This window comes from Plodia interpunctella, chromosome Z (assembly GCF_027563975.2).
Source record: "Plodia interpunctella isolate USDA-ARS_2022_Savannah chromosome Z, ilPloInte3.2, whole genome shotgun sequence".
NCBI lineage: Eukaryota > Metazoa > Arthropoda > Insecta > Lepidoptera > Pyralidae > Plodia > Plodia interpunctella.
In genome coordinates, this window is record NC_071324.2 from 7713786 (window position 1) to 7739077 (window position 25292).

The window sequence follows — 25292 nt, forward strand, 5'->3', positions numbered from 1 at the left end:
GTTTTAGATTTTATAGATGTACAAAAACCCATAATTTTTACATGAAAATGTTTTGCTGGGATATGATATATTATGATTTTTAAAATAAAATAGAGTTTTTGACATAGAATCTCATTTTTGAAAAGTTATTCTGGAAAATAGGTCGTTTATATAAGCTGTAATTACTAAAAAAAAAGTTGTTAACTAAAATAGTACATTGTTCACTGAGAAATGAAATTCATAGATTCTGTCGCACTTGATTCACGACAGACACGAGTTGTGAAGTGATAAATTTAGTATTTTATGCGATAATAATAAAAATAATAAAATAAAACGCAATTTCTAAACATCAATAATTACGTCCATCATTTATTCACATAGTATTTGAAAAAAATTGAAATATATTTTTTCATAGTTAATTTGTTTGTAGGGAAATTTTGTTTAGTAGGGAAATGTGATAGATAGGCTTTATATTTTATTGGGTATATTATTTTATACGGTTCCAAATAGCATCACGTCTTTATTCTTCAAGAGGTAGACAGGGCCAAGTTTAGTTATGGCGGGCTTGTATTGTTGGACTGTACGTCATAAAATTTTATAAATGCTACGGACTTTGACTTATTGACTTATAAGGATGTGGTCTCTAGGAGTCATCGCCCGTTCTGCCGGGGGGGCAGCAGCCAGTTTTCCCGCACCCGATCTCGCTGGGCCCGTCGAGCGCGCAGCCGCCGCAGCACACGGCGCCCGCGCAGCGCCCACCCTACGCCAAGGAGTACTACTTTCTTGATATCGAACTCCGATACGGCATCTTGCAGGTACATATTTTCAATATCGTTGTCAATCCTTTAAATAAAGATGCTGAAGGTTAAGCAAGCGGGACAAACGTGTGGAATGGTGACGCTTCACGCTCCAAAGCCTAGATTTACAGTTTTTTTTTTGTTTCAAATTAATACTACCAATGATTGAATGAACATCTGAAAATTAATTTAATAAAGGATAAATGAATATTGAATTTAACAAAAGCTGATTACAGAACTTCCTGTTACGTTGAGATTGGGAAGTAGTTTTCTCACGAGTCCACTTATTAGGCTACCATATATTTTTTTTAACTATATCATGGCACAGAGCGTGCTTGATCAACGACGTCTATATAGCATGACGTGTTTCTTGAAACACGTGTAAAAAGTTTTCAGAAACATATTTCTGGGAAAGTGTTTCAAGTAATTTTTATATAAATACAAACTTGAAATAATACAAATCAGCTTTATATTTATATAACAAAAATACTCAAAAAGTAAAGTTTATTTCCACGGTATGCCGTTATATTAATGTAATTTTGAACAAATATTTCCCTTCTACAGAAACATTCAATTACACAGTTTTTACAGTTGTTGAACAATTTCAAAAGAGTAATTCACATATACACCGCCACGCCTTCGGAACACGGGAACAAAGGGGTAGGTTTAGCGGTAGAACAATAAACACTTTCTTCCTTACACACAAAGGGTAATGAGCATAGAACTTAGAAAAATAAAATACAAGATGTGTCAAAATGCGATGTTTCTGGAAAAGGAATCCATCTAAAAAGGCGTTTTCTACTATAATTTTTTGGTCTAGTTCACATAGAAAATCTTCTTTTTTTTTAGCTTGCCGCAGCTAGGAATTTCATTCTAAAAAGTCTATGCTAACCTAGGTTATATCCGTGTAACAAATTTGATCGAAATTATTTCAGTACGTTTTAGATGAAAGAGTAACAAACACTTTGTTTATTTTAATTAACTTATTCTCTTTACAAGCATATATTAATGTATATAATGGCTCGACAAATGCGGCGAACTGTATGCCAAAAGTCTATTGCCGGTTAACTTACGGCCGCTCTGGTACAAATGTAATAAGGGTTTCCAGGTAAATCAGCTCAGTCGAGTAATTAATTTATCTGTGACCGTGAATTCATAAGATTCGTGTGTGTAAAATTGAATGACTAGACAACATTTACATTAGTCATCAATTATAGCGATAGACGTAAACAAATACATTCTGTATTGACTATTTAAAAAATCATACCTCGAATTTAGTCAATAAATATAATATTATTAGTCGATTTCTAATTCAATAAAGAAAATTCTGAACATCCAAATACTTATTCCTAAGACAGCAACAAAATTTAGTAATTGTATTCACGAATAATTTATACGGCAATAATAGCAAGAATTTCGTGAAATATCCGTCTTACAATTAGAGAAGTTGATTTGAGTTCGAGCTTGACTAGTAGCAATGGATTTAGAATTGCTGAGTTTACAAAGAAACAGACAAAAATAACTGGCAGAATTTATGAGCAAATATAACTATGTTTTCAATTAGAACAAAAGATCCTAAAAGCCAATCATCAAAATCCTAAATTTTACAAAATATGGAATCAGTTGAGTCTCAAAAAAGTAGGACATACAATCTGGTAAAGTGATTTAAATTATAATATCGTTACCTAGGCGCTCCATAACTCGCGTCCCCGAAACATTAGCTATTTTTAATCAAAAAGTCACGTAAGTTTTATAAAACCAATATTCCTGTAGACAAAACTTTTGTTCTGGAAACGTTCCGAAGAAATTTGCCTTCAAATTAAATTACTTATTGAAGTTCATCGATAGGTAGGTAACGTATTTATTTTTATTATTGCGAACAAAATAACATTTTCAAGACAAAGTTAATATGTTTTTTTGTGTGTTTGTTTTTAACAACTTCATTGTACGAAAATATGTATATTGTTTTCGTTGTTTTGTTTTCATATTTAGAAAATCGTTTTCAAGAATGAATATATTTTAAAAGTGTGTTTTGTTCGGCAGATTATCGAAGCCCTGCACTATTTGCACTACACTGCGCGCCAGATCCACCGCAACGTGTGTCCGCAGGTCATCATCGTCACCAAGCGCGGCACCTGGAAACTGTTCGGCCTCGAGTTTGTCGGTAAGTGTGACAGGTCATAGCGATACTGCACTACACAATGCATGTATCCGCAGGTCATCAAACACTTAGAAACTCATCCAACAATGAAACTCAAAAAAAAGATAACAGACACTTTGAATCCAAATCGGGTAAAAATACATAATAATGAAATAAATAAAAAATGTTTTGTATAAAATATAATGAAGTATGTGTCATCGCCTACTTGACCAAACACAAGTATTACAACAATTACAAAAATGTTTTCGATACCACGATATTCTAAGATGTAAGGAGGAAAATTTTATTTCAACTCGAAGCAGTTATTAAAATTGAAACTGTCTAGTCAGATTCTTCTTATCTGGAATAGTTTACAAGAAATATTATATTACTTTTAGTTACTACTACGTACTTTCCGAGTCCACCAACTTATTACAATGTCACAACTCAACCACAAAATCGTCTGCGCTATTGCATATATAGTAAGAATGAATTGAAATTATTATATAAATGTTATACATATTGCGATCCAACTTAGCAATTCCGCCAGCATTTCAAGCTCATTTGCAGTGGAAACTAAGTAAAAGTTTCTAATTTTAGGTGTATTTAGATACCAGCCTATATTTTGTAGTTATCCGTAATTTATTCGTTACAATATAATCATCTGTACCAGGGTACAGAATGGCTATTGAACCCTAATCACAATTCAATTAATATGTTCTGTACAGATATTGATTTGATTGATAAATTAATTATAGCGTGCGCAGACCATTTGAATTTAAGATATGATATACATTTAATATGTACAACTTATAGATTGATGTATTTTATTTATGTACACAACAATTTAAATATTTTTTTACATTCAACTATAACTAAAACTTATATAAACAGGTTTACTGATTTTATTTACGCGGATCACTAGTTTATATTTAACATGAAATATAACTATATAATTCTTAATAAAAACACTTGAAATAAGAAGCTGTGAGAGTTGTGAGGAGTTATCTCTAGTCTAATATACTTCAATGGCAGGTATCGATTTAATTACTCAGTAACAGTTAGCAGACTTCCGTTCGTGTTATCTCATTAGGGAATTTCTCCTTATCTAATTCATTGCAGTTACATTTTCATCTTCAATATTATAGTTAGTATAGAAGAATATTACAGAATATTTTTAAAGACTGTCATTAAAATGTAACAAATTCTAAAAATTTAGACTTCGTCTGCAGTATCGCTGTCGTGTATTTCCCACGAAAACAGTACATTTTACCAAGAAGAAAGGTAGATTAACATCTTTCTCTTCACGAAACGAAAATTCCGAGAATATTATAGTAGATAAAGCGTTAGGAGGTATCAAATACCCAAAGTCACTTTCGCTTTGTAATATTAGCTGGGATAATCCATCATTGGAATAACCAAATTTTACTAAGGTCCGTATAAAGATGCTAAACACGTAGATATATATACGGCTTAAAACAAAAAGTATTCAAAACCATTTATTTAATCATCAAAATGTTAATTTAAAAATTATCTAGTAAGTACAATCTCGGTATAATAATTAATTTAGTAGTGCGCACACTACTCAGTAGGTATATGAAAGGGAAAATTCGACTAATTCTCTTGCCTCCACTGGTAATCCGGATTAGTTTCCAGGAATTTCTGTGGAAATACTGTGATTAAATATCAAGTCGGAGTTAAGTAAATTAATGAGATTTTTTTAATACAATAAATATACTATCAAACTAATTCAGTTTATTCTCATTACGGATTACTTTAACCTGTTTCACAGTAAATACTGAGGGTACTAATCGTATTTATTCACCGCACGATTATACTACTTGACTAAGTATCCATGTGTACGTTTAAACGACAGCGATATTCTAACTTTTACCGCGTATTCATCACAAGATTAAATAAGGATAAACAAGCAGCCTGAATCTTTGGCTAGCGCCTAAAAACAAATAACCAAGTAAACAAAATTTCATCAAAGTATTCGACAGCAAATATCATATTACATAATTAGCAGATTTTGATAATCAAAAGGCCCAAATCGATAACAAACCTATTTATACATATGACATTAATATTTTATCAGGCCACAATATTTTATAAAGAAAAATGAACTTGTTTTTGTTTAACTTTACAAGCGCAAGCAAATTTCACTTTCAAATGGTTGTTTAGTCATAATAAACAAACACACCAACAAATCGGTTGCACCACACAATGGCACTATGAAACTGTTTACTAGTTGAGCGCGACGCGCGCAGTCTGGAATTCACTATGCTGTCGCGTAGGACTCCATATTCTTTCATTATTTCGCACAGCGCTGAATCGTTCAGTTAGGACGCCGGGAGAGCAGATATATTTTATTTAGGGATATATTTTATTTCGTTCTTTATTTTCTTTATAAAACTCACAGAACATCTATTTTTACCAAAGTATTCAACAAAACGTCATGTGGGAGAGACCACCTGTTGTTTTCTTTTAAGGTGAATTTTCAGAATTGGTTTATTTTATTGGGCAAAGAGAATTTGCGATAATGTTACTTTATGTATATATGTGATCAAATGGTAATTTTATTTGAATGCGGAGATTTTACCTCTATCCGTATAAGTACAAGAAAATAATTTGGTTTTCAGTCGTTTTTGTTAAACATCTATATTATCTTGATTATTTTTATTACCATACTTTTTAAAATATTTTAGCGTATCACAACCGTGACACTACCTACCTACCTATTTAAATAAGTACTAGTACGCGATGTGTTAATTAATATTTATTTTACAGAGAACATAATCGGTCCCGACCCCACCGAGATGATGAACGTGCCGCCCTGGTCCATCAAAGTTGCTAAAATAGCCCAGCCCAACTTGGATTTCTTAGGTAAATATCGCTTTCAAAATTCAAAAATATGTTTCCAAGTCGCATCTTAGCTCGGCCAAATTAATCCAAATAGCCAATAATTTAAACTATACTTAATGATTAAAATGTTGTAACTAATATTAACAGTAATAATCAAACGTGAAACACATATAATTGTTAGTGTAACATTCCTAATTCAAAATTTGAAAGATAATATGTTGATTTAATAAATAAATATTATAGGAAAACCAAGTTAATTGAAGTATCCCAAAAGAGGAAAGGAAATAAATTAGAAACTTATGGTACTAACTTAGCTAGTCTATATTGTATAACATAACGCAAATAATAAATACTTAGAGCCAGATCTACAAGAAAAACTATAAAAAAGTAGCAGACCAACGAGCCGCAGAGGTCGTAACTATTTATACCGAACCGCATTCGAACCGACTTAAGAAATAAGATAATTTGGCTCAGTTATTTCTACGAAATAGCAAAAACCAAAATTAAAATCTTGTTAACACCCGATCTTTTTTTATAAAACGAAACATCACTATATAAATAAAAAATCTACGAGCTCTATGAATGAACATCAATCGTATGGTTCGTAGCTGCTACAATGTGCTGCGCGGCTACGAGGCTACGAGGAACCCCAATTTTATTAGCTACGCCCAATTTTATGAGCTTTGCCAATTAGTACGACTTTGTTTGATTCTATATCAAAAAGCATGTTTTAACCTTTGACCTTGAAGTGCTCACTTATTTGATCGAAGTTCTACTAAATAGGGGTAGTCAAACATAATAGCGTAGTACAAAGTCGGCTCTTTAAACTCAAACAAGTGTTTAGAGTAACTGCGACGATTCAACTCATTAGTGGCATTTGCGCATACTTCCCGCCGGTGCTTGGTTCAATAGAGAGCAGACTTTCAAGATACCAGTTGAACATTTTATAAGATGTTTTATGAATTAATTCCAGTTCATTTGCAGTAAGAAATAAAGGTAGTGTTTATTTGCGTCCGATTTCTTTGGCGTTCATTGTGCTTTTCCTGCAAGCTATTACAGAAATTAGCGCTTGCTTTTAGTAAATTTTATTTTAAAGAAGGCTTTATCAATTATTATAATTTATTTTATAGATAATATAAATATTTTAAATATCTACGCCATTGAAAAGTGAATAACACGGCATGATAGATGTTAAACTAAAATTATATTAACAAATACATAAAGTATTATTTCGAAAATTTATATTTGAAAACAAGTACTTTATTTACAACAACAAACAATAACTTTAAAAAACTAATTTTAAAATAGATTCCGGAATGCAAATGCAGAGCTCCTCAGAAGACATATTCCCATGTCGCAACCGATTGCTCGCTGGTGGGTTAACAGAACTCCACCAACTCAGTTAACAGACTTCCGGCGCACATATTGACTATGCCGATTCCATATCGATGAAGTGAACAATTTTTATATGAATTTATTCAAAGTGATTATTTTGTCATTAACCAGCTGAAATTGACACTATGGCTAGTTCAGTACAAGTTTCTACCAATGCAAATAAATATAGCCAACTTGTTGTGACAGCTCCGGAGGTGCAGACAAACGGACAGTGCAACATACTGTCAGACATGTTCTCCTTGGGCCTGGTGATCTGCGCAGTCTTCAACAGCGGCAAGTCTCTGCTGCAAGCCAATAACAACCCTATGCTCTACATGAAACAGATCGAATTTGTAAGTATCCATTTATTCATGGCTATAAAATGTCCATTACGTAAAAGGACCACTTTAGGGCGGGCCACTAAACTTTATGATGCTTGCCTTGATAACAATCAATTTATTTGAACACCTAATATTTAAAGTGTTCGATCGACTTTTCAGTATGAAATAAAAAAGGTTTGAAAGATTCATCGCCGATGCATTAAGACTGATAAATTTGAAAGTCGTTCTCTGGAGAACGTTAGTACGGAGATTGTTGCGCCTAGTTTGCTACACTTTTACTTGGCTTACATTTTAATAATGACTTTTGGTTCAAAAGTCAAATTCCTATTTACTCTTTTGTCATTCCTTGGAAACCAATGTACTTAATCTGAAAATATGTTTGTGCTGTTAATAAAATTTAGTTCGCTCGCCCCCTTTCTGATTTTTCTTTACTGGGCTTTGTCCGTTGCTTCAAATGTATTAATTTCAGTATCAAAGAATGTGCAGGTATTCAAGTCAAACCTTTAGCAATATGACAAATAGACAATTATATTCGATGATACCTAAACGAAAATATAATTCCTAAACACAAAAAAATATGCTAATTTTTAGCAAGGTAAATATTACACACAAGCATAATAATATATTATTAAAGGTATATTTCTACTTACCAGGGTTATTATGTAAATATGTGTTAGCGGCCCTCCAGGGATTAAAAACCTGCGTGTGTAAACCTATACATGGGAGGAGTGGGTCTATCCGAACGTTGGATTATCAAGATATCTGTTAAAAATACTCTACTATAAATTCCGTCTCCGAATATACAGATACCGCGCGTGTTCCTGTCAGTCAGTCTATCAGAACCAATTTGTTGTGAGTCTACTACACAGATTGAGTTGAACTACATACATAATGTACATATATGATATTCGTACATTTGAGTAAAGCATATACAATAAAGAAGAAATAAAGACATTTCTTTGACTAATCGACATTTAACTTAGTTACTTACTTACTAATTAGCAAAGTTATGGTAATTCATAATATAAATTGTACCAATCTTAAGTTGCATGTATGCATATCTTATTTTAAACCTGCAATTTGTACATAATCTTTTGTAATTTTGTGCGATTTTTTATTATTAAAAACAGAAATAACTATATTCATTTCATAACATTAAAATAAACAAAAGCAAAGCTGCGCTGGAATGAATATCCCACCATGAACTTTAGAATAGTACAAAACCACTTCGCTAACTTAAGCAATTATTTATTAGGCTGGAGAATATTTCATGCGCTTTGTACGGCAATCCAAAGAGTTGCTTAAACGAGAAAGTTATAGTAAAGTTAGAATATTCACATTCTGTCCCGCAATTTATATGGAGAACAATGTCTCGTTTTTTCTGATTTGTTATCATTACGATCCTGCAATGTTCTACAAATAAAATAAGGCGGCAAAAGGTCAGTGATACGAGTTTGAGGATGCGGACTTTGTCATATTAGTGTGAATAAAATTTCTAAGAGATAGATTTACGGCGAACATAAGCGCAAGTCACACATCTACGATTTCATAGCTGAAATTGTACTTATTTTGTTCAGGAATTTTGAAAAAACTCTCAACTCCTGAACAAAACAAAACAAAGTAAAAAAATATCAAATATATTTTAACATTCTTTCTCGACTTGACGACTAGTTTCAAATAAACAAGCTTTAAAGTCTGCGTAGGTGAAGAAGTATTCCAAGTAAACCCAAACAATGAATTGTTTATTCTCTGAAACTAAAATAAGTCTTGTTTATAGAAATGTTTATACAAATTACAAAATATACGAGTCAAAATACAGTTGTATTTTATTGTCAATCACAAGGAGTGATTTTGTTGGAAATATCGATGTATATGTATAAATATTTATTCGACAATCTACCATCACTTAATACTTAATAATCATAAAAAATATTCACCATACTTTTATTTTGAAAGTAATGGTGAGAATTAAATTTTTTTTGGAACTTTATTGACGAAATATTTTTATAGCTAATTTACTTACAAGTTAACAAATTACATCTTGACGTTACATTACAATAGAGAAAAATTACTTAGTTTTTATTATATTTAATGACTGGGTATTACGCAAACGCCCCAAAGTGAAATTGGATTTGCAAGCCCTATAACTAACTGGCTTTGTGAGCTTTAACTACGTTAGCACTCCCGGAGCAGAGCTGTACGCTGAAGTATTCAGCACTCAATCTCGTACGACACAGACAACGTGTCACACGTTAGCGTCAAATCATATCATCATATAGTTTTATTCAACACGACGAGAGGGATTTTATGTAAATTTGAAGTGTCTGGTATTTATTTATGTTTGTACAGCATCATAACCATCGATAGATAAAACGATACTTATCTAGATTCCTTTTTAATTTTCATTCAAACATTGTTTGTAATTAGTAGATTTCTTTCTCGTTTTCGCGTGTTCCCGTTTGTTGCCACGTTTGTAATATAATGTATGGGTCTGAATCCCTAAATGAAAAAAAGCATAAATTATTAAAGTACTTAAACAAAAAACCGACATGAAATATGATCAATGCAAATAAAACAGCGCATAATAAAATCAGAAATTATTAAAAAGCTTTTTAAATTTTAACACCTCTTAATGAAATGCAGAATGCATTTCACTATAATTTGCTTGTTCATTAAAAAATCATCCAATGTAAATTGAACAAGTTAATGAAACTGATTACCGTCAATAAAATCACACGAATAAATAAAAAGTGCTCATATACAAAAAGCTTTTTAAGCCCAATCTTTTATTTTACTACTTTTTGATTAAAATCGATGCGGCCTCGTGACGCTGGTCGCGGTATTGTCCAGGCACTCCCCTATTACAGAAGGGTTGTTTGAGCCGTGAGACAGGAAATTTCAAAGGAGTTTATTTATGTTAAATTATTCAATTTAATGACAATGAAAATAGTGAACCAATTGTAACAGTTTTAACTTAGAATAAAATTCGAATTCTTATATACACACATACAACATACATACTTTTTTGTTTACTTTCACTATAAGATAATAATTTTGCCATGCTTTTAGATAAAAAATGGTCTTAAGATTCGGTTAGAGTAGAAGCGGTGGTTGTGTAAAGAAAATAATAAAGACCGCTGTGGAAAGTTCCCAGGTTCGAATCCTACTCGAGCCACAACTACTATTAGTTTTCATATATTCCGGTAAGGAGAATAAAACTTGTGTGTGAAATGGAGAAAGCATGAGGAATACGTGTATATAATAGGAGTAGCCTATTCTAGATCGGACCTACACGCCACACGTTAGGATATCTAGCCATTATTTTTGTAAAATTTTCGTGTCATTCATCTTGACAAATACGCGATAATAAAAATAAATCACTGAAACATAGTTAGCAGAACTAACCGAACACGAGTTAACTGCAGTTTATAAACTGGACAATTTAACAAACAATTGACTTCACTTCGTTAGCGACCCGTTCGCAAGCTCAAACCGATGAAATATCTCGGCTTACACTATAATTATTTCAATTAGGGCTTTTAAAGTATATTTTTTATTTAAAACAATATTTCAGTATTATTACAATATTATTAGTAACAGTTATTAGTATTAACAGTAGTAGTTGATTTCATCAACCACCACTTGTTTCTAGTAAAGGAAAACATCGCGAGGTAACCTGCACTCTTGTTTTTCAATTTGTGTGTGAAATGGGATTCTTGGCAAATTGCCAACAAAATCATTCATATATATTTCATTCCACGATAGCCTAAATACATACAATAGATAAACAATAGCATACCCAAGGAGGGTTGACGTCAGACAGGCGGCCGGTTGTAGAATATAAGCCAAAACTTTTACAGTATGAAATCCGAATAAAAACACAACAACTTTTTGTTGACTTTAATAGTACTTCCAGTTTCCATTTTTTTCTTTTCAGTTGCCTTAGATGGTGAATCCCTTCCAATCTGCTCCGATTATCGAAAATGGGAGCAGATCGGAAGGGATATAGGATGGCCTTCAAAGCGGTGGAAATATAGACCGCGATGTGAAAAGCAGAATTATAGCTATATATTATTTAAGCACAACACTGGTAAAATTTTCTTAGTAACTTTTTTACACTAAATAAAACAAAGCCAATTACGACTACTCGGTAAATACGAACAAACAAAATAAATTCTTATAACAGTTTCTTTTTGCTAAACACTACCTCATTTTATTTACTCAATAAATCCAAATAAACAAAACTTTTTGACTTTACTGCTCAAATTAAAAGACAATATATATTTGCAATGCTATCCATAGGTATTTCACTGAAATATTAAGTTTGTAATAAAATCGCTGCAATAGGGACAATGATTCGGAACCAAAAAAAGCATAGTGCGATTCGGATTCGGACAAGTATGGATTAGCAAGTATAATTTTAGGATATATGAACAAAAAATAAATTATATATTTTTGATACTTTAAATAAAATCCCACAAGCATTTTTTTTTAGTTTCAGTAATGTGTGAAAACATAAAATAGTGAAGTATTCGTTGGGCAGCTGACAGAACATACAAAATTTTGCTAAAATTCACATAACTTATTAGACACCTGCAACATATTGGTAACGTTCTACACTAATGTATAAATGGCATGCGTAGCTGGAGCAACAAGTGAACGCCGTGCTGCCGCGCGTACCCGCGGCGCTCCAGGAGGCGGTACAACGGCTGCTGACCCGCGACCCCCACCCCCGCCCTACCACTCAACTGCTGCCGCTCATCAAGTATTTCAAGTATGTCACTTAACTAACTCCACGTCTTCGGTAAGTAACGAACTTGGTAAGACAGCATCATGCGACATCATCCAATGTAACACATTTACACATATATGTAGGTATCGAGATAGATAATGCTTCTTCGTCCTACTGTATTGGAACCAAGCGTAGGTACAATTTTTTATACCTACTGTAACGTCATTTGAGGTGATAACTCCTACACGGAACCAAATAAAAACACACAATTTGTCATATTTCAAATACTTGTATGACGTCTAACACGGGAAACTGTTCAGAGCGGACGAAAAAACAGAATAAAATCTCCCCACTTTTTCAGCACGCAAAGTACGACTATTCCTGTTGGTATTTCTCGATACATGACTAAGGTCGCTCACACAGAACGCCGGGTATTCTCATCTCATTCAAGGGGGATCCGAATACGACACTTTGCTAAATTCTCATCCAGAGTTCTTAACTAATTAAGGTTTGCACTCACACTTCTAGCTCTAGAAGTTGGAGTGTCTTGGTGACTATAATTGCATATATTATAGATATACCGTCACTTTATTTTAGGGATGTAGACTGATTCAGAATTTTCTAAATGCACAACAAATTATAAAATCGACATGAAAGCTGGTTAAGATAATAAGGAGTCATCTGAAAGATACTCATATATCGTCCCTTTCTCAATGCACTCAATAACAATGTGGCCGGAACGGGACATTTCTTTTATTCGAAATCGTATTGAACTGTCATATTTCTCGTCTGAATATGTACCATATAAGAAAGTTATTTATGGTACTTACCCTAACGCGCATACCATTCCTATGAATTTTGGATTTTGGATGCAATAAAAATCAAGTCAAAATTCAATTTAACATCTCCTTTCGTATATTTTTTCTTTATTTTAATATATGATAATACTTATTTCTTTAGAAATGTCTTCCATTATATACGCGAAAAATTGGAAAAGAACTTTTTCTTTACTGGTTTATTTTGTCTTTATCTCACTTGTACATATTACATTACATATTATAAACGACTTAGGTTATTTAACAGATTGCATTGCTGGATGCAATGCATCCTTTTTTAAAACTGTTTATTCCAATATTCGGTAAAAGTGAGTAAAACTTTATGTTTGTAATTCTACGAACGGCTCCCACCTACATAGTAAATACGTTTTCTAAATAGGTTTCTGTCGTCACAGTCAATAAATGTGTGTGCAGCTTAATTTTAATAAGTTGTTTGTATTGTTAGTTTTCATGGTAGTAATTTTCTATCGACTCCACTCTTTCTCGATTCCCAACAATAGCTATTTATTCAATATTCAGGACAGTAAGTGCCAAAATAAAACATATATAGTATGTATTTTTCATTAACATTATGCAAGCTATAACTAATATAAAGGTACATTTGACGACCTCGGTGGTGCAGTGGTAAAGTGCTTGCCTCTGAACCGAAAGGCCCCGGGTTCGATCCCCTGTCGGGTCATGATGGAAAATGATCTTTTTCTGATTGACCCGGGTCTTGGATGTTTATCTATATATGTATTGGTTATAAAATATGGTATCGTTGAGTTAGTATCCCATAACACAAGTCTCGAACTTACTTTGGGGCTAACTCAATCTGTGTCATTTGTGTTAATATATTTATTTATTATTTATGACATACCTATTAAAGGTTTAGGTACTAATATGTTACAGAAGTTAGTTTGTATTTACTTTCCATAAGTATCGAAGGTCAATATTACAGTTATTAGATTAACGATTGCAATACAGTGCACTACGTACTTTTCTAGTGATGATAACCTCGGCGGCATTCGAGGTAAAATAGTGGGCAATCGGAATATTGCTCTCAGCAATTCAATTTGCCGATTCCAATCCAAACTGCGGTGACATGTCAATGCCAGCGTGTATTTATTCTGCATATCGTAACTCTGTGTGTAAACTATTAATACAATGCCAGTTTTGATACCACAAAAAGCAATGGGGAAAATATTTCAATGACCCAAATACGTTATAAAACTAGGTTGGTGTGTGCCGTGCAAACAAAAAATCCAAAAACGAATCAACCTGGCCCGATCTATGATCAATTTCATTCCTGTCGTAGTGGGTAAGGAAATGCCCGACACGCTTGTGAATCCAACATCCTAGGCGGATGGCCTACTCGAAACTATTATCACGATGTAGGATCTCTAGTCAACACGAGCGGTAAAATTGAAATATCTACGCCGTTTGTTTACTTGATTGCTTCTTTCAGTTACACCTACGCCATCGCGTTTAATACTTGGAACTTACAGATCCAACGGAGCATGATATTATTGTCATTAACTACAAACACTTTATAAATAGCTTAATAATTAACCTTATTATGTCCTCAGGACGAAAATATGTAGGTACATTAAAACTATTATACAAATAAGTTAAGTGGTCAACTTTGTTATCGCATTTATAATTTTGGTTAGGATGGTACATATACATATACTTATCACAGAAATTCATTATTTTAAAATACGAGTAAATACTATAACTCATTTCTAAAATTATATGACAATAAGTAGGTGCCTCCTCTAAGAAAATAATGCCCTCAAATTTCACAGAAACTTGGTAATGCAAGACACACACTGTAAAATTTGCGGACTTAAACTCAATGGAAAAAGTTCTCGACTAAATAAAAACCTTAGCTTCTAGTATGATTAGTGCACATTTCTAAAGTTGGCTTCAGTTTGTCTTCTGCCTTTCAGTGAATACGAACGCTGAAGTTGTGATTATACAACTCAAGTACACTTCGCTTGAAGAATTTTATACTAACAAAACAAAGTAACGGGGTAAAAATTTAATCTCATAGTCAAATGTAAATACTTAAATGAGAAATGAATGCTACTAAAATTTTAAATGCGAAAATTTGTGAGGATATATTTGTGTGTATATGTTACTCTTTACCGCAAAATATACTGGATGGACTGTTGTAAAATTTAGAACACGGTTCAGAATATAACTTCAAATAACTTTTATTTTTCCAAAAAAACTTTTATTTTTCCAAAATTTCCACGAAAGCGAAGCCCCGAGGCGCGAACATATATTATTTTTCTAGAAGCGTACATATATTATTTTTCTACCTAAAAAAAAATTATATGTACGCTTCTTCATTTTAAAACTTCTACAACTGTTTAAAGATGGATTTTTATTACCCTAGGTGCCAAAGTGAGCCGGCTATCCACGCGATGCAGTTTCTGGACGTGATCACCATGAAGGACCCTAACCAGAAGACTAACTTCTACCGCGGCACCCTCATCGATGCCCTGCCGTACATCCCCAAGGTATGCCAAGAAAACCCTGATACTGGTGGATTGAATTATGAAAAATCGATTATGATTTTTTATTTATATGTCTAGCCACGCCATCACCAACATTTTGTGGACGTACTTGTGCTTATTTGTTTTACGAACTAAGTACATCATATTGTCTTCAACAATTTGGTGAAATTGTCATAAAACTTGGTACTTTTACTTATAAATTTTCTCTTCATGTTTTAATTAATATGTAATTAACTAGTAGGTAAATGCGACCATGCGAAACCACGACCTTGCTCAGGACGTACTTCGTTCTCAAATTCTAAAGGAATTAGTGATATTATTTAAATCTTGATACTAACTGATTGACTATTACAATTAATGCTAATTAATGCAGTAGGTACTGGTTGTTTGTATGCAACACGATATCGGATAGTACGATAGATACTTTAACCAGGAAAATAACTGTTTCTGTAAAACAACAATGTCACGCGCCATTAACCGTGTAAATACTGCAGAAGGTTTATTTATCAATTAATTTGCTTACAATTTTATTAGCGTTAGTGAATAAGAAAGATAGATTTATTTATTTTCAAATGTTACTTAAAAATATACCGGTTTTATATTTTCTAAAAATGGACGCTGGTCTCGAAGTTTTTGCAAGGCTGTCTGAATTACAATTTCATTACCCAATAGGGTAGAGTAAAAGAAAACTAATTAAGAAGTATATCTGGCGGCAGGTAATAGCGCACTAGGTTAAAGTAAGTCGCCGTGCACACCGGAGACCTATAAATATTCTGCCAATTTTTTTCTTATCTTACATATAAATATTATTTGTGCCACAGATAGGTACTCACAGAATGATTAAACTGCATATAATCAATATAATCATTTCAGATTATTTTGTATTTACATTTGCATAGTGTACATAGCACAACTAAAGTTTTAATTACATGATATAATATACTACTTTGAGTGTTACTTTTATGCCGACATACTGTAAATCAATTTAGCAAAGTATTATTATTGCAAAACTGTTAAGGTATTGACAAATAAATATATAAAAATCATGTACATTGTGCCTCTCAAGTTTTCCCAAACGCAGAAGATAAGGTCTCTTACAGGCGGCGCGCGACGCCTCAAGTTTTATTTTAACTTTTTAATTATGCTATCATTAGATCCTGCTGAAAGTTAGCTAAGCAAATCAACAAACGTCCGTTTTATTTTCCTTTTTTAATTCAAACTTTCGCTTTTGATTTTTCCGGCGGCTCTAGAGTAAGTACCATGAGCATTTTAATATGGAGCTTGGATCTAGTCATTCACTTCGACTATGTTATGAAGGTTTTTGTGTGGACTTCAAGCGAAATTGGAGTTTTAAATATAACATATATAATTTTGATATATTTTAATGTTATGGTTACTATTAGTGAATTCGTGGATCCCCAACAAATTATTTCCGGAGCCTTGTTGCTCTTAAAGTACTCTATAAAAATATCCGCTATCTACAAAAACAAATTATTAATTTAATTATACAATTTGGAATAAATATGCGCGATATTTGACTAACCATGTATCCAATCTCAAAGATAATAAATAATGTTTCAGTTATGAGTACCTACTTATATAGTAATTGGTATTGATATAAGGGGAAGTTTGTACTTGAAGGTAATTACGTATACATAAGTGAAATATAAATAACCCGTAAAATAAGATCGTTACCTGTACTGGCGCTAAATATCTTTAGTCAACAGCGAGAGTGCCAAGGCATTTTACTTTCCTTGTAGTTTCTGCCGCGCATTTAAAATAAATAGTAAAAGTTACCATAGAACGCGCTCCATTATTTGGCCTTTTAGATTTAAGCACATGTGCATAAGCATAAGCATAAGTGAAGGCATAATTCACTCGATTGACTTCCTCCAACGACTTATTTTTCACGAGCGCTAAAATTATAACGAACAGAGAAAATAATCCTATCAGTGTCACAATACACAGAAATGTCGCTCATGGCCAAATGAAATATTAATGTATTCACATTCCGAATTACGTCCCTCAAATTTTCGTAGAATTCTTACATCTCTGACAAATTTTAAACAATGCGGAATACCTAATTGAACAATTAATAAACAAACGGACACGTTTATGTAACTGTCACAAAATTTGTATTTCAAGAAAGTTTATCACTTGAATGCACGACTTTAAGGACTTCGGTACTTTTATACCCCATATTTAGAACTTGGTCTGTCTCTCCTGAAGTCCGATGTCTTGAGTTATTTAATTGTGAATGTACTCATTATACATATTTTTTTGTCTTCAAATGTTGAATCTAATTCCAAGATTGTACAATGAAATCTTGTCTTAAACGTAGGTCTTTGTTGATTTAAAATTTATTTGATGAAGAAGAATTTGATGACTACTTAATCTACATTAGTAAGAAGCCTGCATTAGTAATTAGTCGATTTAAAACTACAACAAATTTCGCTAAAGTACAGAGCTTGCTAGCAGAGAAAGCTCTTTTATTCCGGTGAATAAAGATTGTGAATGCATGTGAAATTCAATCAATGACATGTGTTGCTGCGAGGTTAATGATAATACAAAATGGCGAATGTTATTATATATGCTCGCGCTGATTATAACCTGCCGAACAACGAGGTAATGCGACGCGAAAATATCCAATTATCGATGTTATTATTTCAGGCTTACATTGTTGTCAGCGTCGTAGCTATTTAAGAACAAGTCGAATACATCTTCATACTTTTTATATTCATAAATAATGTGATAAAACTTTAACAGCTTAATTGGCTCAAATTTTTTTTGGACCAGAGCCATAGTTTTAGAGCTGTTACAGGCCTATGCACACCAAATTGCTGTGCAGTAGGTATTCTGCTGCGCACCTCGTACGAATTGTAACTCCTGCGTATTACCTACGTGCTCTAAAATTCCATATATTTTGTCTGAGCACGTGTTGGATTGTGTTTAGTTTGCGCTGGCCTTACATGTTACAAAAGTAATGTAGTGAGTCCGTAGTCCACTAAGAATACTTTTGATTTAAATAGCGGAATTTGTTTTAGAAATTGCGCTGGCAGCACGTGTGGCCGGCGCTTCAGCTGGAGGTGCGCACGGCGGAGGTGCTCGCCGCCGTGCTTCAGCCCATCATCTGGCTCACCAACGAAGCCACGCAAGACGAGTTTTCTCATTATGTGTTGCCGACACTCAAGTAAGTACCTATTTCGTTCATTTTCTATCAAGCTTTTTTACAATTAAGCTTTTACGAAATTATTGTGTATTTTTTGTCCAGGTAAAGCGCTCACCAAGTACCTATAAGATTTATCTATCAATACACTGTTCAATCTGTCAATACTTCACCAATACATTGTACATGTCAATACATTATTGCTATGGTGTGATTTATATTAATTTGTTTTTACTAAATTAAGAATCACAATATTGGCTATATAAGGATTTGTTTTAGGAATTTAATGAATTCTCCTAAGAGCATTCAAGCATCAGTGACTATTTTGGAGAACCTGCACGTGATCCTCAAGAAGTGCCAGAAGGATGAAGTCAACAATGAGATCATGCCGCTGCTGTTTGCTGCCCTCGATAACAACACCAATCAAATACAGGTAACATAAGATAAAGTAAGTACATTTTTCTGCAGGTATGTACTGTAGCGATTAGGATCGCTTATCAATTAGAATATATTATTATCAGAAAACATTTAGTACATTTTTACACACAGGTAATCTTATTCAGTTCTGGGAGCTGACTGCGTCAAAACATACATCAAATAAAATCTTAATGGTCTTTCTGTTCTTCGTACGAAATGCAATAAAGAGTTTTCAAAATGTAATGAAGGAGTATCATTACATTCATCCCCCTCCTTATCACAAAAAATAAGTTTCCTTCTCAAAGGGAGAAAGTTATTTTTTCCTACAGCAGCTATACAAAACAAATCCCTAATCTACCTATGTGCAGGATCTTAATAACTAATAAGTTCAGAGAATGACCCAGGAAACAGAGAGAAACCAGCAAGAGGAAAATCTCATCCCTCGTACTCGAGTGATGAAAAAACTGCCCTAAAAATAACCCCAAAGCCACTTTCCAAACTCTCTAACTTAACACTTCTTCAGATAATAATTTATCTTGATCTGGATCCCAGAAATACTCTTGGAGAGGTCCAACAAAAACCTCATATCATATAGTGATTTATGACCCCCAAGATACCTCTTCCAATAGCATCGTTACAGTCCACATCACAATTATATATGAAATGACACCTATCTCCCTAAAACCCAAAATTAGAGATAATATATGGAAAAACAAAATATGTTGAGAAATCCAACAAAGATTTCATACCTGTAGGCATGAAGTACCAGGGTATTTCTACATACACTCCTCGTTCATACAACACGACGTGAAAGTTTCCCACTAACTCCTATCAGTTCCCAAGACCTACCACCTACCACAAAGACATCAATATTATTTTTTTATGGAGATATTTTTTATTTATTTAATTATGACTGCACCAATTTATTTTAATGAACCCTACCTAAACCTCAAACAAAATGATACTAGTTTTATTATATTTTTCTTTCTTCTGGTCCTGAAAAAGACCATATGTATAAAGAAGTATTTGAAAATATTTATAATAATATATTTTAATTAATAAGCGATCCCAATCGCTATAATATCTACCTACATATCTCAATATCAAGTGTTGTAGTTAAATCGAGAATTTAACAATTGAACACAATGAAGACCAAAGTGTAAGTAAAGGTAAATAAAGATACTAATATTTTATTCTTTTTGAAAGGAAAGGCGAAGTTGAGGCACATTTTATTATAGTACTAATACATAAATTGTTTATTACTCACGAGCACGTAAATATAAAAATAAGATATTTTAAGAAAAGCGATACTTTTCATCATACCTTCTATTCAGAATTTATTAATAGGAAGCCTCGACTTAGCGGCAATTTAAATAACTAAATTACCGCGTACTATCCTACTACTCTCAGCGCGGGAAACTTTGTAACAATAAGAGCCAAGTTCGCGCTGGATCCTATTATTGGAATTAATTTTCAACAAACTGACACCAATTAATTAATTCCGGAACACCATAATGATTACAATACGAATGCAGTCCAATAAAACAGCCCATAATTAAACGAAAACATACGAAAGAGCCGTTGCACTATAGAACTTTATCCTGCATATTTTCCTATCTAAATATATAATTTAATTTTGCACCCATTCGTGATTTTTTACAACCGTATTTTTATACTAATATTCAGAATGTTTTCATAGTTGAAATAGGTACCTATATTCACAAATATATAAAATTGTTAATTATAAGGTTTGATTTATTATTGTTGTAGGCTATTTCAATTCACTTACGTACTTTATAATTACAGTGGTAGTAAAATGACAACAGATTATATCTAGCACGCCATGTTCAATTTATTACTGTAGTCATCATTATTTCCTATAAAATATTTCACTTGCAGACAGCGTCGTTAATTGCCATTCAAAACGTGTCCGATTACATCGATGACAAATCGCTGCATGGCGTCGTGCTCGCCAAGGTCAAGGTTCTGCTTGAGAAGAACCAAAGTGACGTGAAAGTTATCAGCCTTATTCTCGGTTTCTATGAGAAGATCCTGCTGCGCCTGGAGAGGACTCACCTCCTCGAACAAGTCATCCCGACACTCCTCTGCATGAGGCTTAGCGACCCGGATATCATTAACCGGGTTGTCAGTAAGTGACCGTATATATTTTTGTATATGTACTTCTTGACTTCACCATTTCGAATTTTCACAATATATTTTACACACTGTTAATGATATTCAAATGTATTTAAAAAGTAAAACGTCCAAAACATACCTACTTCAAGGAGCACATGAAAATTCGAAATGTAGGATCAACAAGTTGCCGGCAACTCGATTTCCCCGAAGCTCAGCGAGGTTCCGCGGCAGCATTGTTTCACTTTATTTACTCTAAAGTTCAAGCTCGGCGAACTTTATATCTTGTTTTGTAACAACACGCTGGCGAAGCTACTCAGTCAACTGTTTTATATGATTTACCCGTATAATGCCCCTATGAAACACCAGTTGCTCACACTCCCCGTTGCAGAGCTCTACAAGTCGATGCTTCTGGAAAGAAAATTCGGGTTGACCACCAACGTGATGGCCACAAAGATGATACCGTCGTTGGCTCCTCAAACCGTCAATCCAGCTCTGAACGTCGATCAATTCACCAATCTTATGGAGGTATGTGAAACCATTATTTAGTTCTATTATGAATCAAAAATTCTAACTAGCTAATTTAAGTTAGGTGGTTAATAAATAAGAGTAGGTAACGTGAAATTGTGTCGAAAAAATATTAGAATAATTTGATTTAATATAAGTGTGTAAAGTGAAATATATTGTGACAAAATTTTAATGGAATGTTGATGTGGTTCGGGCATGTTGATAGATTAAATAAAATGAGACTTGCGAAAATGAAGCGCGTGTGATTGGAAGAGTAGGTCAGGGTCGACCTCGAATAACGTAATACGACCAGATTGTGGATCTCTTTCATAGGGACGTTTTCCTTATATGGACCCATAACCGGAGAGATGCATGAAGAGAGAGATTAGCAGTGGCGATTCCTCTCAATTGGCGTCCCCAAATCAAGTTTTGGACAAAACACCTACCTATTTATATAATTAAACAGGAATGAAACAATCGTACTATTATCGCAAAACTTTATTTACGCGGTTCGTAGGCTCGGCGAGCACCTTCTCTTGGCGAGTAATCGCCACTGACTAAATGTTTAGCGCTCGAACGAATGCCATAACCCCCCCGCCCCGCGCCGACCTACCCTACCGCGCTCGCCGCCACCTCGGGAATAGTCGTGACTCGGAAAAGAGCAACTGAAACATTTTCTTCCGCGGAAATTTTGTATTGCTTGGCTTTTATAGGGTTACCTTGTCGATCAGGTTGACAAATGGATAGTGTAAATAAATCTATTAGAAAAGCCATTTTCATAAATATTAGTTGCCGTATGATATACAATTCAACAACTTGTTGGTTATGGTTCGAAGATGTAACTGTAACTAAACAACTATATTTCTATACTGCATTCATTATATATTTCACAAGTTTATATACGTATTGAAAGTGGGTACTATGTTACTACTATTTTATCTAGGGTGTGTGGCATGTGTCGATACACGCTATAGCCAAAAAGAAAATTAATTGTAGAAAATGGATGCTAGTGCTAGACAGTGACATCCATTGTTGAATTTAAAAACTTTTCATAAAGCCGTTCTATTATAATTTACCCTAGTCAAAGCCATCCCAAGACCAGGAATCGCCACTGGTGATTTATTTCTTTATTAGAACAACAAACAGCTAATAGTCAAAGGGAGTGAAGTGACATGAAGGAATGGAAATTTCTAGTCTCTTCCTCTCTTCATAGTCGTATTGCTCGTGGCTGAGAATCGTGGTTATTACGTGGAATGAAACACACACAACAACTTGGGATTATTGAACTTGAGATTACAATTTAATAAGATCAACCAGTGTGCAGGTTTCCTCACGATGTTCCTTCACCGGAAGCAAGTGGTGGACGATGAAAACTACTATACATGAGTCAGATTGGTATACAAACTCATGGGGCACAAGTAGGATTCGAACCTGGGACCTTTCGATCCACAGGTGGGCGTCTTAACCATTAGACCACCATCGCTTTTCTGCATACCACCATGGAAAACAGGTATTTAAATAAATCATTGAGTTCGGTTCTCAGATTTTGTACGACATGCTGGACAACATTGACAAGAACCAACGCTACAAGTTGAAGCTGGACAGCCTGACGCTGCCGAGCCCCGAGCGCCACCGCCCGCTGCGCCACCAGATGAGCACCGACAATATGAACGTGCCGCCTTTCAACATCCCCAACCTGCGCGTAGAACAGCGCAAGACCTCCAGCGCCGAGGACATGGCCCGCAAAAACTCCATGAGCGGACCCAGTGGCACCGGTAGCGTCGGCGGGGGCTTCAAGAGTAAGTTCTATGTAAAAAAAGGTAGGTCCTGAAGCATATATTTGAACGGCATTTAATCTCTGATTTTGTATAGTTTAAATTTTTGACGGACCCTTCATTGGAATTTAATACATTATAACTATATATTTTGCACTCAGGTACGGGCATCGGACAATGGTTCTTTGGTTCGAACAACTCAACAAACAACGATAACAACTTCTTGCGCGTCGCGAGCGCATTCCCTAATCGTCGACTTTCAGATAACACTTTAATGACCCCAAAGATCCGTATTGCCCCATCTTGCGCATCGTCCCCAGGAGGGACCCCTGGAGGTAACTCTGGATTACCAACACGTCGTCATTCCAGCATCGGACCCCAAGAACGTCGCGGTTCTGCCGTTAATTTGTCGCCACCAACTGTGAGTAAAACATAATTCCCCGTTACTTTGCACATTTTCTGATAACTTCCACCAAAATACTCAATTTGCTAAACATTATACACTATTCATGAGCGAAAAGCGAAGAAGTATGTAGTAGCGACGGAGGAGGAAGCAGAAGATGGAGACATTGAATGGTGAAGTGACGGTGGTTGTTTTGGCAGGGCTACCAGAGCAGGGGGCGCGGCGGCTCGGGCTCGAGCCTGTCCGTGCCGTCAGCCTCTCAATGCGTCGTAAGTGATGTGCACCGCGCACGCCTGCACGCACGAGTGCATTCCTCGAACCCTCTATTGAATGTCGATTTGGAACGGCTTGTTTCATTGATGTGGTTTGTTCTCTTCCGCGATTGCGTCTTCTTCCCACATCGACTGGGAAAGATAGTGTCTCATACTCACATCATCACTCTACACGTTACATCTGCACGATCCTGATTGGCGTCTATCACATGAACTGTCTCTGTCCGATCATTAGCCTTTCCATAGCATTACATTATCAACACTATTACTTTCATCCCTGCGAGACGTCCGACACGGGCATAACCTTCAAGAAAAATGAAGTGGTGCATGATCGTTAAAGGTATTGTCTTGTGAATACCGCGTTGCATGTGCGCCAAACCGCGTCGAATGTTCGTATGCGCTGCGCCGGAAAGTTGCCTCTTCCGCTCCCTGGTAAATGTTATAACACTGTTATGTCGTTGAACGAGTGCGCACCTGCGATGGAACCTGTTTCCGAGTTGTTTTCCAAACTCGTTTGGAAGACATCATCGGATCATAATTGGTAAAACAGATATTTTTAAGAATTCATATAAAATATAAACTAAACTATTTTTTTCAAATTCAAAATTTTTACATTGCAAGTCCACTTTAATTAAGTATATTAGTTACCTTGCAAACGCACGTTAAGTGTTGTCGATATTATAAGAGCTTTCAGGACGGATATATTAATTATGTTAGATGTTTATTTGTGAGAGAGAAACGCAAGTATAGTCATCTTTTCATTCATATCGAGGCTCAGAGCCGAACATATATCGCTGTCTCATTCACTGTTGCTATTTGTTCTTCTACGCAGCTTGCACGGAGCATGATCGTGAGTATGGTTCCTCTCTCAGTACATTTGCGACAGCGCAAACTCAGTCACTTCTCTAATAGTGTTCTTCCTGTAATAGCCAGACTAGATGACCACACTAAGATGTTGCCTCATTCACACACAGACTAATTTGAATCAAATTCCATTACTTACTAGCAATTAGAAATAATTAATACGGGCAACATCTCCGTGCCTCTTGTG

The 25292-nt window shown here is 34.5% G+C and overlaps 1 protein-coding gene across 11 annotated transcripts in view; it reads left to right on the top strand.

The window, feature by feature from the left end:
• The window catches only part of bma (black match), a 99876-nt gene that overhangs the window by 67557 nt on the left and 7027 nt on the right, over positions 1 to 25292 (top strand). For 2 of the 11 annotated variants that reach the window (XM_053768451.1, XM_053768446.2), the window contains exons 4-17: positions 627 to 794; positions 2820 to 2940; positions 5707 to 5802; positions 7363 to 7508; positions 12140 to 12270; positions 15448 to 15571; positions 18613 to 18758; positions 19002 to 19167; positions 21051 to 21300; positions 21676 to 21812; positions 23335 to 23590; positions 23728 to 23987; positions 24170 to 24238; positions 25074 to 25091. In XM_053768451.1, the coding sequence (XP_053624426.1) occupies positions 627 to 794; positions 2820 to 2940; positions 5707 to 5802; positions 7363 to 7508; positions 12140 to 12270; positions 15448 to 15571; positions 18613 to 18758; positions 19002 to 19167; positions 21051 to 21300; positions 21676 to 21812; positions 23335 to 23590; positions 23728 to 23987; positions 24170 to 24238; positions 25074 to 25091 (2088 nt within the window). The remainder of the gene's footprint in view (positions 1 to 626; positions 795 to 2819; positions 2941 to 5706; positions 5803 to 7362; positions 7509 to 12139; positions 12271 to 15447; positions 15572 to 18612; positions 18759 to 19001; positions 19168 to 21050; positions 21301 to 21675; positions 21813 to 23334; positions 23591 to 23727; positions 23988 to 24169; positions 24239 to 25073; positions 25092 to 25292) is intronic. The other 9 variants (XM_053768452.1, XM_053768448.2, XM_053768457.1 and 6 more) reach the window with 6 other exon arrangements.